Here is a 14,506-nt window from a genome sequence, read left to right on the forward strand (position 1 = left end):
GCGTGCAAGCAAGTTAAGAGAGTTTGTTCTGTTTCTGTTGCTCTACCTTCAATTAGTGTCTGAAAGTACCCTCTGCTTGTGTCTCTGAAAGATCCCATTGTGTCTTTACCTCTTCTACTGAATGAAAAACATTAGCTGAATAGTCTGTTTGGAAGCCAATAGAGGTTTGCTGAAGTTAGGCAATAGTTAAGCCAGGTGACTAAAAATAGGAAAGTCTTTACCAGCTTTGTCTTTCAACATTGATATCTCATCCGTGCTTGTATTCAGTCCTGGAAAATACAAATGTATGTAGTACTTACTGGTTATGGTGTTGGAAGAATTAGGTCTAGAAAGTCTAGAAAGATGTTACAAAGATCTTGGCAACTATATAGCCATAATAAATAGCATCCTAAAAATTGTTTTGATTTCAGTGGGCTTTTGTGCAATTTCTGTGAAATGACTTGATGATACTGAAGTTTTTACAAAAACTAGTGAGCTTGACAATACTCAGTTCTTGCAATACTCAGACGTATGTCTGTAGCAAGAAGAATTAATTTGGTTGAATAATCTTTCTTATAACTAGAGATGACAAACAGTGTTTTCCCTTGTGTAGTATTTGTTTTGAGAAGAATGGCTATGTATTTTCTCCACCTTCTCAGGCTCCTTAGTTGCCTTCACATTCTTCTCAGATCTCTCTTCTTACAGTTTGAAAAGGGAGATGTGTACAGGTAATGTGTTATCTGTTCGTATTTGCCTTTCAGTTTAGAATTGCTTTGCAATCAGTTTTATCTATTGAAGTTGACCAAAAATAGTGACATATGCAATTTCCATAGAGATTTTCAGTGAAGAGTGTACATTGGTGCAACTGTAGTGGATGTCGAACTCCTGACTGAGTATATGGTTTGTTTTTTATGTTGCCTTTTTTTTTTTTTTTCTGGTACCACATGCAAACCTGCATGACACTCCTTTGACCGCAGGGATCTCCAAGGAGGTGTGTGTGAGATGGACAGAAAAGATGGTTAACTAAGAACAAAGCTTTTGCAGCAGTGAAGCTCTGTGCTACTTACTATCCTATTCCTCTGCCTCTTAGCAGTGCTTTTTGTGCAAAGGCAACTGCAAGTCAAATAGCAGGAACGTGCCAGTGTAAATGGTAAGGAAAACGTGGTGTTTTAATCAACTTTATCTGAAACTGTACTCTTGCTTTTATGTGCAGCATGTTGGATATGAATCTGTACATGAATAACTATTGACAGCATCTATTTTCATGTCATGATGCTTTACTTGCTGAGTGTCTAACTGACCCTGCTTATTTCTACTTCTCAGTGAGGCAGAACTGTCATTTAAAACAGTAGAAACTCAACCACTTCTTTGACGTGAGACTGATGTCAGTTTACTAAAGTGTGACTGCCTTGTCCCCTGTCTTTACAAGCAGGTTCAGAAAAACCTTTATTTTGTGGCTGCCTCTGATATGTAGGTGGCCTGACCAACAACATCTAACATTGCTGACTGCAGTTCCTTCAGTTGAGGTTTTTCTCAGTCCTGCTCCAGTTCATATAGGATGATTGTTTAACAATTGTCTGCCTTGCATGCAGCGGAAGGCGAAGTAGAAATTGTTCGCTTTTTAAAACATGCTGATTAGCTGCACTTAATTATAGCACTTGCTTTCATTGTCAATACCTCTTCTCTGTAAAAAATGGAGGGTAGATTTTTTTTTTAAGACTCAGTTTTCCTATCTTCTGGGGATTTTTTGGTGGCCAACTGCATTGAAAGGCTTTCCAAACTGTAATGGAGCAACCTTTGTTCTTGTGGTTACTAACATCTCATTTTTGAGCTAAATGACACTGAAGTTTGTTTGACTTTCTAATTGTTCAGGAGTTCTTTAGTTAATCAAACTTCTAACAAAGCTGAGTTCTACCTTACCAGCTCTTGGCTTCTTCTTGGTGAGTGGGTGTGTTTTGGGAATTTATGTTCTTTGGTGTCTTTTTTTTTAATTGTTTTGGGTTTGGTTTGGTTTGTTTTTTTTGTTAAAGTATGACCCCCAGCCAAGTCACCTGTATTAGTAAATGTCTCAGTTTGGCATGTTCGATTTATATGAGATTGAATAACTTAAGTCTGAATTACCAAGCCTGATCTTTGGCTTACGACTACAGAAGTTCTTCATCTGCGCTGGAAAGCATCTAGCAAAACACAACTCCTCCAAAACAGTCACCACTGTTTGTGCACTCAAGTCTCTGGAAAAACACTGATATTTTAAGCAAATAATCTTGAAACGGTTTTTAAAAAGCAGATGGAATGTGTGTGCGGTTCAAAGCAATAAGTTTGAAATAATATGTGAGCACAAAAATATGTGCATTTTTTTCCTTTAGAGAAATGAATTTCACTTTTTATTTTTATGTGGAAATTGGTTGTTCTGTGTAGAACAGAACTTGTGCATTTCTATTCTGTTCTTGCTGCCTCAAGGCTTTTTCTGTCTTTGGCAGGGGGAAATAATTTTAGTGTTTTGTAAGAACTTCATCATCTCCTTCCCCTTTGAACTTAGTGTTTTTCGTGTGTTTCTGTTCCTAGGCTATTAATTGTTAATACCGGGATCTGGTGTCAAAGTGTCAAATAAAGCGTGTGCAGATGACAGAGATGAAGAGTTAGCAGTATCTTTTCCTTGGTCTACTCCCCCAAGTTGTTTCTCTGCCAAAACAATATTGAAATGATGTTTCTTTCATGTTCGGGATTTCTTTTTGACAATAAACATTAAGATGTAGTTTAATTTTCAGGTTACTTTTCTGTTGGTTTGTAAAGTAGACTGCTTTTTTCTATAAGAAATTACTCTGTCAAGTCTAATGAAATGATAGCTAAAAACTTGAGATTTTTAGACTCTTTATATTGCAAAATATTTTCAATTCTGCATAAATATTAAGAAGTGTAAAGCATCTATAGTTTTGAAATGAAATTTAAATGTTATTGGGCTCATTAAAATACTGACTCTTTACATCAATCCTTTATGAATTAGCTCAAGACATGTGACACATTAGCTTCTCAGTTCTGCTGTAATGCTGGGAATTGCTTTCTCTCTTAACATCTGGAAAAATACGCAGTCCTAGGTATCGTTTTCTCATGCCACTGCTCATTTAAGCAGCAGTTGAATTCTCTCCTTATGTGACAGTCATCCAATTGTTAGCACACAGGAAAGATGTCCATAACAGATTACGTTTCATAAGCAGAATTACTTTTCTTGGTTCATGCAGATACTATCTGAAGTGTGTAGATACATATAGGTTTATTACCCTGCTTCTGTTACTTCAAAGGAAAAATAATTCAGAGCTGAATATATTTATTTTGAACTGAGTAGTATTACAAGCTAAACTTTCACAACTTCAGTGAGCTCACACTGTTGTTCATCTCCATCTTTCTTTTTTGTGAAGTAGTAATTTCTGATATTGAATGCTTCAGAGTGTTGTCCACAAAAAACAGATTCATTACCCAATGTGCAACAAGCCAGTAATTACACAGTCAAGGGATACATTGATTAATTTTTTATTTTGGAGTTATACAAGGCTGCATGCTCAGTGGCATTCCACAGATCAAGCACACCCCTTCTGGGCATGGACTTTCTGTGTTGTTATTTATACACAGAAGTTCAGTGTTAGTAACTGCCCAAGTACAACCCCTCTGTTATGATTGCTTAGTAATTTCCATACAAGTTACATAATCCCAGCTAACTTCTACACATGCTCAAAGGAAGGGTCTTTACCTGGACAGGGGTCTTTTTTAGCTGTAAGCATGATTTTTGGTATTGTAATGAAGGTAGGTCAGTTATAGGTTACATGGACGCTGAGCCTTTTGCGAAAATGGCAACATATGGATAGACATACACTGCATTCTTAAAGCTTGTTAGTTCCAGGTTGTCCTTGAGTACAGGATGCTAATTGCCACTTGTTCTACTGACATGCAATAAAATCTCGATTTCCTTCATCTTTAGAATTTGTTAGCTCCAGAATGTCCTTGACTAAGGGATGCTAGCTGCTATCTGTTTGCCTTCTTTCCTGCTGATTAGTCTTGAAAGTATACAACTATCAAACATCAAAGAACATCCTAACTTAAGGTAATCTTGACATATTACACATTTTACAACCAGTGGACTGATTTGCAGTGTAAGATCAAGCAGGTATTAGTTAAAGCAACAAGATTAAATCTATTTAATCTGTGAAAAAGATATATTACAAGGAGAGTGTACTTTTGTTGGGAAACAACAGTGGCCAGAAATTACTCAAAAAGGAATCAGTACTTGCGTTATTGGTTTGATTCTATGAAAGGGATTCTGACAGTAAATATGGTAGCATAAAAGCATCTTAAGCTGAAAGTTGTAGCCTGGGAATTGAGTTGAACAAATAGTCCACAGAGTAATGTCAGAACTACAGATAATTGGTCCTTGTGCAACAAAATACATCAGTTCCCTGAAACCTGGCTGGTGTCAAACCTAACAGTCTTTGCTTAGCTAAATTGTAGGGTTGTGTGTTTTTCAGACTTGTAATTTGAAGACAGAGAAGATGGTGTCCATGGTTATTCTCATTGGAGTCCTTAAGTAATTAGCACTCTGCCTGAAAAATGTGAATTTGATGCAGGGGAAAAAAGACATTGTGAAAACTTATGCATCTGCTGAATCAAAAAGTATGAACTTTTAAGTAGTTCTTACAATGTCCTGTGTTCTAGATCTTGCACTATTTTCATGGGATCTTTTCTATTTTCTTACATATTTGTCAACATTCTGGGAGCTGAACTCTAGGAAAGTACAGAATTTTACCATTTTCATCATCTTGGTGTTGGACGTTAAAAATTAATCTGCAAAAGGTAGAAAACAACACGTTAAGACTAAACAATATGAATTTGTTTTGAATTTCTTATCAGAATGGTCTTTCTGTCTTAATATTGTTGCTTTCCATACAACCTTCACTTGTGTGTATGATTTCCTTGAATTTACGTGGGCATCTCCTCATCTGAGATTGGTTTACTCTATGATCCCAGTCACTTACAGGGAGCATATTCTGATTTGTATTTCACATATTCTTTATAGCTGAACATTTTATTAGCCTTGTATGTGTTTTGAGAGTATTGACTAAAAATTGTGTTGAAAGGAAAGAAGCCCTGGAGGAATTCTGATAGAAACAATTTAATTATGAACTTCCACTGACAACCGCTTTTTCTCTTGTTTACTCAGCTACTTTTTAACGTAGTGTATATTTTATCAGGTACCTTTTAATAATTAAATGGGTGTAGTAATTAAAAAATGGATTGTCAAGTCTGAAGTGTTAGGCTTTACATTGCCTTCAACCAAGAGAGGCTTTCAGTATTTTCAGATCACCTTTTTTATTTTTTTCCCAACAGTGTCAACTCTGCTCTAATTCTTACTTAAATTTAGTTTTTATATTGTTTTGTTTGGTGATAGGTTTTTGGTTTTGTTTCTGTTTTATTTTTTTACCTCAGATTAGTGACACATTAATGAGTTTAGGGTAACTGAAGTCTTTGTTTCCTGTTACTTGCTGTGACAGTAGCTCTGGGTTATTCTAGCAATTCTTTAAAGTTTGTGTCTACTTGACTTAAGAAAATCTCAATATTTTTATAATGCACATACAAAGTGCTTGAGCAGGGAACTGACAATGGACTTTGAGTCAGCTGTGCTTCCATGTAGCTGCACTTCTAGGAGTTTTACTAATTTTGGTGCAGTTTTTTCGTATTTTCCAGCCTTTGGTAGCAGTTCTAAGTTCAGTTAAGTCAATTAAGGGGAGAGATAGCATGTGTTGTTTGATGTCTTTGAGTAATATTCTGAGGAGCTTTCATATTGCTATAATGTGTAGTAAATTTTAAATGCACAGTGTCACTCCTGTGGGCCTGGAATGTTTAATGTAGTCCTGGCTAAAACTAAGGAGAAATGAATATTCGCATACTTCCATAACAGAAAAGAAAAAAAAAGAGAAAAAAAAAGAGTGTATTTACTTCTATTTGTTCAATATATATATTTATATTCTGTACCATTTGGTAATAAAACTGTGTGGTGAAGAGCTGATTTAGAGAAACTCTTTGGAAACGATTTTCCTTCCATATGGAAGGTCTTTTTTCTGTAATCTCAGTTCGTATTATAACCATTGTAGGTCAGTTTCTTCTTATACCTCCTCTGTTCTATTTCATAGTCATATGTTTTTCCTGGATTCAATATTGACAAGGGAAAAGAGATTTAATCTATACTCCCATATGCATCATATATTTTTGCTATTTCATCTGAATCTGTAAGCTTTTAGAGAGGGCCAATAGGATGCCTCTGCCCTGGTTTTAGAAAGCTGCTTCTTAGCTTGTCAGCTAAGTTTTGTTTGAAGCCCCTTAAGTCCTGTGAGATGTATTCCTATACAGAGTGGTAATTTTAGTCTAAACACAGTGAAAGATGTGTTATGCTTTGTCGTGGATTGAGAAATTATAGATCTCTCAATGAAACCTCTTTCTGTAGAATCCAGTCAGTGACTTCCAAACTGGTATCTGAGCTTCCCATGGGGAGCTGCAGGATCGTTTTTACCTAGAATTGATTGCTTCTTTGAGAAGAAGGAAGGTGTGGGGCTGAATTACAGAAGACAAATGAGTAAAAAAATAATGAGATGTATCCCTATGTGAATAAAGTTTTGACAAAAACATCTCAAGGTGCACATGCTTGCTGAATACATAACTGTCTTCATAGATTACCATGTTTTGCACTATCTTAATATGTGGGCTTTCCAGGCAGAGGTGGTACTGCTAACTTCTTGTTTTTTCAAGTCATCTTAAAATTGTTTTCTGTTTAGTACTGACAAAATAAACCTGTGACTGAACAGGTAATGTGGTACAGCAATGGTATTAAATTCTGGATAGTATCTTTCCGTGATTATCCTATGTGGTCTCATTTGTCTGTTGAATTAATACAGAGTCTTATTCATGTAATATTTCTATTTTTGAGGGTAACAGTGAATGGGGTGACATCAGACTGGTAACCTGTCACTAGTGGGGTTCCACAAGGCTACATCTTAGGCCCTGTGCTCTTCAACATCTTCATAAATGACTTGGACACAGGACTGGAAGGGATACTAAGCAAGTTTGCAGATGATACAAAACTACAAGGAGCTGTTGACTCCCTTGAAGGCAGGGAGGCCCTGCAGAGAGACCTCAACAAATCAGAGAACTGGGTAATCACCAACCAGATGAAGTTCAACAAAGGAATGTACTGAATTCTGCACCTGGGATGGGCCAACACTGGGTGTTCATATAGACTGGGGAATGAGATGCTGGAAAACAGTGCCATGGAAAGGGGTTCTGGTCAGTGGCAAGCTGAATATGAGTCAGCAGTGCCCTGCAGCCAGGAGGGCCAACCGTGTTCTTGGGGGCATCAGGCACAGCATCACCGGATGGTTGAGGGAGGGGATTGTCCTGCTCTGCTCTGCACTGGGGCATCCTCACCTTGGTTATTGTGTGCAGTTTTGGGCACCACAATATAAGAAAGATATTAGGCTATTAGAGTGTGTCCAAAGGAGGGCAAGGAAGATGGTGAAGGGCCTTGAGAGGAAGCCTTATGAGGAGCAGGTGAGGGCACTTGGTCTGTTGACCCTGGAGAAGAAGAGACTGAGGGGAGACCTCATTGCAGTCACAACTTCCTTGTGAGGGGAAGAGGAGGGGCAGGCACTGATCTCTTCTCTGTGGTGACCAGAGACAGGACTGAGGGAATGGCCTGAAGCTGTGTCAGGGGAGGTTTAGGTTGGATATTGGGAAAAGGTTCTTCACCCAGGGGGTGGTTGGGCACTGGAACAGGCTCCCCTGGGAAGTGGTCACAGTACAAAGCCTCAACAGATTCTGTGATTCAGTATGGACTCCAAATTGTGACTGGTGTTTCTAGATACTATTGGACTTAGTTTTCTGAATTTATGTTATTATCAGTGGGGAGAATCTAGATGCTTAATACCTTATTTGGTAGTCGTATCTTGTAATAAATCTGTATTTTAAAGGAATAGTTTAGAATAGTTTTCCTACTTCACTTGGAAAAGAGCAGTCTTTAACAGTTAGCTTGACAAAACAATCAGCAAACTTTATGCAACAATTTAGCAGTCACAGGATATAGTCTGAAATATTTTTGAAGTTAAATGATTTATTATAGATGTGGAGAAAGTAGAGCTCACATTTGATATTGGGATTTCTGTAATAATCAAGGCAAACTGTTGTTTCTACTTTCTATCAGTGCATTAGAACAAAAGTGTAGACATTGGTAAAGGTCCTTGTTTTGCATGAGGCTAGAAGGTTGAATTGTGGTCTGCTGCGAATGGTTTCTGTTCTCATTGTTACATTACAGGAACTCTTCACTTTTTCTACATTAGTACACTGTACCCATTAATGTCTGTCAGACTTTGACTTTCTTAGCTTTGCAAAACGTTAGTATTTCTAAGTTTTGTAAACCTAATTGTTTTCAGGCCTGCTTGAATCTTGATAAGGATGCATCTTAAAGTTGTGAAATACTACAGTTATCAAGCAGAAAAAAATAATTTTGTGATTCAAGAAATGTCATTTTGAGACAGCTTTATTTTGTTAAATCCTGTGCCAATGATTTTCTGAAATCTGGAAAAGCCTGAGTCATGCCATCTAGTGGCAGTTTTACTTACATTCATGTGTTTTAAATTGTTGGACTGACAGGTACTCTGGAAAAGGTGCAATAAAAATCTATGGCTTGCAGCATTAGGCATCATGGTATTGAGGCATATAGTTGTTAAACTGTTTCTCCTGGTACTGACTTAAATGTTAATGTGTTTCTTTTTCTGAATAGAATGTCTGAAATTATTGTCCTTTTTTGTGGATTTAACTGCAGTTCGTATTTGCTGAAATTTTCTTCTGTTATAACATGAACATACTAAAACAGGACCTTTGGGACTTGCTGCAGGACAGATCAGGGTTAGTGAAGGAAATAAATGAAGAACTGCATCAGCCTCAATCTCTCCAACCATGGAAATGGTGTTCCTGCTAAAGTCTGGAGGTCACATATGCAGCTGATGTAGTTGCACACAACTTCAGTCTTGAGGGAAGCAGCCCATCATTCCTGCTAAGTAAAAATGTTTTTGAGTTCAGTAATCTTCTTTGCTGTAGGCTGAAATGAGCAAGCACCTCTGGAAACTAGTTGTGACATTTCAGCTGTCAGCAGGAAGCTGAACTGTTGGAATGAGCACTTGAAAATGGGAACTTTATTAGTCTTTAACTGAATGTGAAAGTGTCCATGTTTTTGGGCTACTTCTGTACTCTAAGGAATGGATAAACTTTATCAATCGCTTGATTTTATTTTTTATATTGGCATATATTATGTGCACACCTATATACATTTGTATATTAAATATAGTGTAAGATCTTTAAGATGCTGTGTATATTATGTAACAGTTATCTCAATTTTTTATCAAACAGATTTTATTTACAGGTAGATTTTAACAAACTACTGGAAACAAGTGAATATGTTCTGAGTACTTTTCAAACCTTTTCTATCTTGGTAGGAATATGATGAATCCTAGAACTTCATCCGGAGGAGCTGTTCTGGTTACTTTAGTTGCAGTCTTTTTATAACTTTTGTTGTAATGGGCATGGAATGGAGTAGAAAATGGCTATGCTTCTCTTCTAGTGCTTCTATAATTTTTCTCTATATTCCCTCTATTCTATAGGGAATCTCATGGTTTGTAGACTCAACTGTAGACTTGTGTGAGTCAGGAGAAAGAGGACCAAGATATTAAATTGAATGGTTTTTAATACCTGTTTTACATGCAGTGGGAATGAGAATGCATGGGAAACTTCAGAAAAAGACTATGGATTGGATTTTTTGTTTGGTGTTTTTTGTGTGGTTGGTGGGGGTTTTTTGTTTGTTTTGGTTGGTTGGTTGGTTTTTTGAGGAGGAGTTTTTTGGTTGTTGTTTGGCTTTGGTTTTTTTTAGCACAGAAATCACCTTCAGTGATGTCTTTAGCTCCCTTGAGGAATCTCGTGAGAGGCTGTGACTATTCCCTATGCCTTGGTACATGGGGGAAAATACCAAGGCTGCACTTCATTATTCTAAATGTTTAGACATGCATTTGACTAGTGTGAATAACAAGGATCAAAATTCAGAGGAAGCCAGGCAGAGGAGGTACTTATTTAGACAGAATGCGAATTCTCTCTCCATTTCTTCTTGTATGTAGGTGCTGCTCATGTACAAAGGTTGGAAAGAGCCTGCAAGAGTTCGCATCACAGATATTTTTGCATTTTTCTGTAAATTTCTGCTTGTTAAGTACCTGACAGTTAAAAGTACCTGGACTATTGCTTGTCAAGTTTTTTGTCCTAGGAGAAAGGGAAGTGTGCTCAAAAAGCTGGAAGTGTGTTTTATTTGTTTATTTTGCTGAATTTGTCCTCTTGCCTAGAAGTGGCTCAAGGAGGCAACCAGTCTTCAGAGAAGGACTTTATTAGAACACTGGTGATGTCTATCAGTGTCTGGGGTGAGACAGGGGTAAGGGTTTCTGTTCAGGGTGTTCCTGTTGGTTGTTGTTCAGCTTTTGAAACTCAGTTCTCCTCAGATCAGGAGGATCATTTCATTGGCTACTGCCAAGTTCTTTTAAGTTCTCCCTTTACTTGGCACTGCTGAGGCCACACCTGAAATACTGTGTTCTAGTATAGTCCCCCCATTCCAAGAAAGACATTGAGGTGCTGGAGTGTGTCCAAAGAAGGGCAATAGAACTGGTGAAGGGTCTGGAGCACAAATCCTGTGAGGAGGACTGAGGGAGCTGGCGTTGGTTAGCCTGGAGAAAAGAAGGCTCAGGAGAGATCTTCTGGCTCTACAACTGGAAAGAAATTGTAGTGAGGTGGGGGTCAGTCTCTTCTAGGTATCTTCCTGGGATTTGTTAAAAATCTGTTCCATCGTGCTTCCAGTTTTTCTTACAGAAAGAGTGGAAAGCACAGTCTTAAGTAGGAAATAGTTTCTATTTGAATAGTGACTGAGAAAGGCAGAAGTCTTTGGCTTAGAAAAGAGATGAGTTGAATGATATAACAAAGGCCTTCAAAATCATAAGTGTCAAGGAAAGAGCAAGTATGAATTGATTCTTCACTGCTTTTGAATATACAATTCTAGGGATTTTTAAACAAAGGTGTTAGGAACCAGGTTCAAGGAGAAATAATTTTGTGCAATTATTTTGCACAAAATGGAAAGCAGACTTGTGAAATTCCTTACTAATGTTACGAACTCGTGAATTAAAGGGAGTCTACATGGGTTTGAGGAAACTGGACTGGTACTTTGAACAGAGATCTGCTGAATCACCAGATGGCCGAACTGTCTCTGTAATTCTCAGAGTTACCAAAGGCTGAAAAGTGTGAAGTAGAGAGGGATGTGTGAAAGAGGGCTGTTTGCCCATTTGTCTTTGCTACATACTTCTACAGACCAGTTTTGGAAACTGGATACAGAAATGGATGACCTGCAAGCTGAGCCATTCTGCTCATTTTTACATTTGTGTATCTTCCTTTATTTTAATTTGAAATTTGAACTTAGGTTGAAAGAGCTTTGAATCTAGGTGGAAAGAAACATCTTCTAGATGTCTGGACCAAGCTGTTCACAGAACTGTGAACATCAATGTGTGAGCTGGCTGTATATGCACACTAGCTGTGTGCATCCTGGACCTCATATGTATATTCTGATCAACCTGATTATCAGTTATATGCATAGAACACTTTTTCTTTCATGTGTAGGTATACTGTTCAACTAATGCATCCTGAATGCAACAGATGTGCTGCACAAACTCCTGAGGCATAAATTTATATTGCCTTCTGTGATGTATATGGTGAAAGTTTCAGAGTCTGAAGATGTCTTTGGTTTAATTTAACTAGTGGTAGTCTGAGGTAGTAGGCCCATAGGAAATCTATTTGTGTAATGATTTGCACTGAAAGCTTAAGAGTCAGTAGATTGTGAATATTCTGATTATTACTGTATGTTACAGAATTAAGTGCTGTCTGGTAATGTTAACTTTCTGCTGTGTAACAAAACGTGCACATTAGATTGAAACATTTTTCTTGTTCTTCTGCAGGAAAACTTTGAAGATGCCTTTGAAAACATCCCTGTGTAAGTAGAATTTTTGTAAATGTGTGTTTATTAAAACTATACATACGGAATACTACATGCACACCATTCCAGGGAAATATCATTTTATATGCACTGACTACACTGACATTTTTCACAACAGTTAAGGTCCTCTGTAGTTGGGAAATGGAAGTGGAATTAGTGATATATGGGATGAAGTATTTGTCAACAAATGTGAAAGTTACATAGAATTAAAAAATTGGAAATTTAGTAACTTAGTTACAAACTGACAGCTTCAGACATTTTTGTATGTTGAAGAAATAGTTGCTTAACATTGATGGAAAAACTGTGGATCACACATTATGCAAGACTATCCAAGGAAGATTTTCAAATGGAAATGACTGTACCTCATGATATACTGCTGCACAGATGTTTTTCCCTAATGATGTGAGATATGGTCACCTCTCTGGCATTAAATTTCATGCTGAAGCAACACCTTAATTACACTGCAGTGAAAACGCATGATGCTGTTTGTAAATGGTTTTAGATTTTCTCTAGGATTTTTCTGCATTTTTGTGCCATGAAGCACATGGCATCCTCAGGTTTCGAAAACACTTCTAGACTCAGCACTAGCTTTGGACTTAACTTAATTGCTAAAACTTCCATGGTCATGGCAATTTATATTTTACACATTTCCCAGACCTTCTGTTTGTATATTACCTAGAGTAGTAAGGTCTGCTCTCTATGTAAAACTGAGAAAAGTTAAATTGTTCCCTGACATGCACAAGTAAATAAGAATCTGATATGTTCATGTTGAGAACTCTTCATGTTAATGATTACTTTTGCTTCCTTTGACTGCCTAGCAGTTGCTGTATGATCAGGTAATTTCTCTCTCTGGCCCTTGTTTCCCTTGGGAGAGGGAAGAGGGTGACTTTCATATACTTATTTTGTGAGAATATTTATCCAGCACTCATTCTTTCTATGAGATAGTTGTTATATTGTTTTTACTGATGTCTGAGCTGAGCATGGTTGTTTATTATTGGCATGCAGAGCTTTGATTTCTTCTTCCTCAGTGTGTCTCCTGTGTTCATAGCTCTCGTACAGAGACACTTTTTATAGTGGTATAGAAGTTGGGCTGATGTTAGTTTATTCTGGTTGGTTTTGGTTCCATCTGTAATAACCATTATGTAGAAGAGTCAATGCAGGATGAGGAGAGAATATTAATGGGACAGAAATTGTGTTATTACTTAAACATCACTAGTTGAACATAGTGAATGTGTATATTTTGTATTGGCCAGGATTCTTCACTGCATTAAACTCCCTCAAATTCTTTAGAAGGTACAACTGTTTAAAAAAATATGCCTAAGGAACTGAAAAAAAAAACCTTGGGATGTTTTGTGGAAGTCTTCAATCTTATCTTCATTGAAACACTTTGATTTTAGTTTTCAAATGATGCTGGTAATTTTTCTGAAGGGAAGCCTCTCTTAAATGTAATGCCTCACTGGTTGTTCTTGACCTTTCTCTATCTAGAATTAATGGCAGTTTTTTCTATTAAGAATACAGTAGTAAAAATTTGGGAACATGACTACTTTGAAACAACAAATGGTCAGAGGTTTACCCGTCTAGGAAGCTGTATCTGATTTTTTGATTTTGCTGTTGATAACATTCACTTCAACATTTTTCTATGTGTCAGTGTTTGTCTCTTTTATTTTGGATAGGAAAGTGGCATTGTTACAGCTCTGTGATGATATGCCTAGCACTGGTTGAGTGGTTTATTGCAGTTTGTTATACCTAATTGAATATAACTAAAGTGAACCTTTTTTATAGGGACTTCTGTCTACAAAGACTGATGTTTACTTATGAGATCAGTTCTGATTCAAATTCTGTCAGATCATCTTGTTAGTTTAGAGAATTGGGAAAGAATGTGTGACAACCAGATCTTCCTAGATCTGTATCTCATACACCACTCTGCAATTCTTCATGTAAAATGTGCAGAGAGTAATATTGTTCTGTGTTTTGCGTCAATAAATGCTAGCAAATGGTTTTGCTAGTCTAACTTGGCTCTCACTGGCTTTATTCCTTAAATATTGCTTACCTATAGATACCAGGTTGTGCAAGTTAGATGTTAAAAGGGCAATGAGTGATTTTCTGTCTGGATTCCTTTGTGATCTTCTGGTAAACTCCAAAGCAGGTTTTGTAATGAGCCCCAAATACTTGTTTTGTAGAAATATGAAGGAACCTTTAAATAGAGTTCTTTACTGTACATGAATTTTTTTTTGTTCACTGGTGCACTAACATTTAATCTCATATCTTCTCTGCCAGTGAGAATAGCTAAGTTTTCAGTTTTCTATGTATTGGCTTGATAATATTGGCTTGATATAGTATCTTTAATCTTCCAAAGAGAATAGGTGGGATATATATGAAAGTAAATTCACTATTGCCTGGTTGTATTAACTCAGAAAT

General features: G+C 37.0%; 1 protein-coding gene across 3 annotated transcripts in view; it reads left to right on the forward strand.

Annotated features, from left to right (window-relative positions):
• TTC39B (tetratricopeptide repeat domain 39B) overlaps positions 1-14,506 on the forward strand; it is a 79,608-nt gene that overhangs the window by 18,212 nt on the left and 46,890 nt on the right. For all 3 annotated transcript variants that reach the window (XM_050330224.1, XM_050330226.1, XM_050330223.1), the window contains exon 2: positions 12,051-12,085. In XM_050330224.1, the coding sequence (XP_050186181.1) occupies positions 12,051-12,085 (35 nt within the window). The remainder of the gene's footprint in view (positions 1-12,050; positions 12,086-14,506) is intronic.

The sequence above is a fragment of the Myiozetetes cayanensis genome, unplaced genomic scaffold (assembly GCF_022539395.1).
Source record: "Myiozetetes cayanensis isolate MyiCay16 unplaced genomic scaffold, myiCay2020 scf4, whole genome shotgun sequence".
Taxonomy (NCBI): domain Eukaryota; kingdom Metazoa; phylum Chordata; class Aves; order Passeriformes; family Tyrannidae; genus Myiozetetes; species Myiozetetes cayanensis.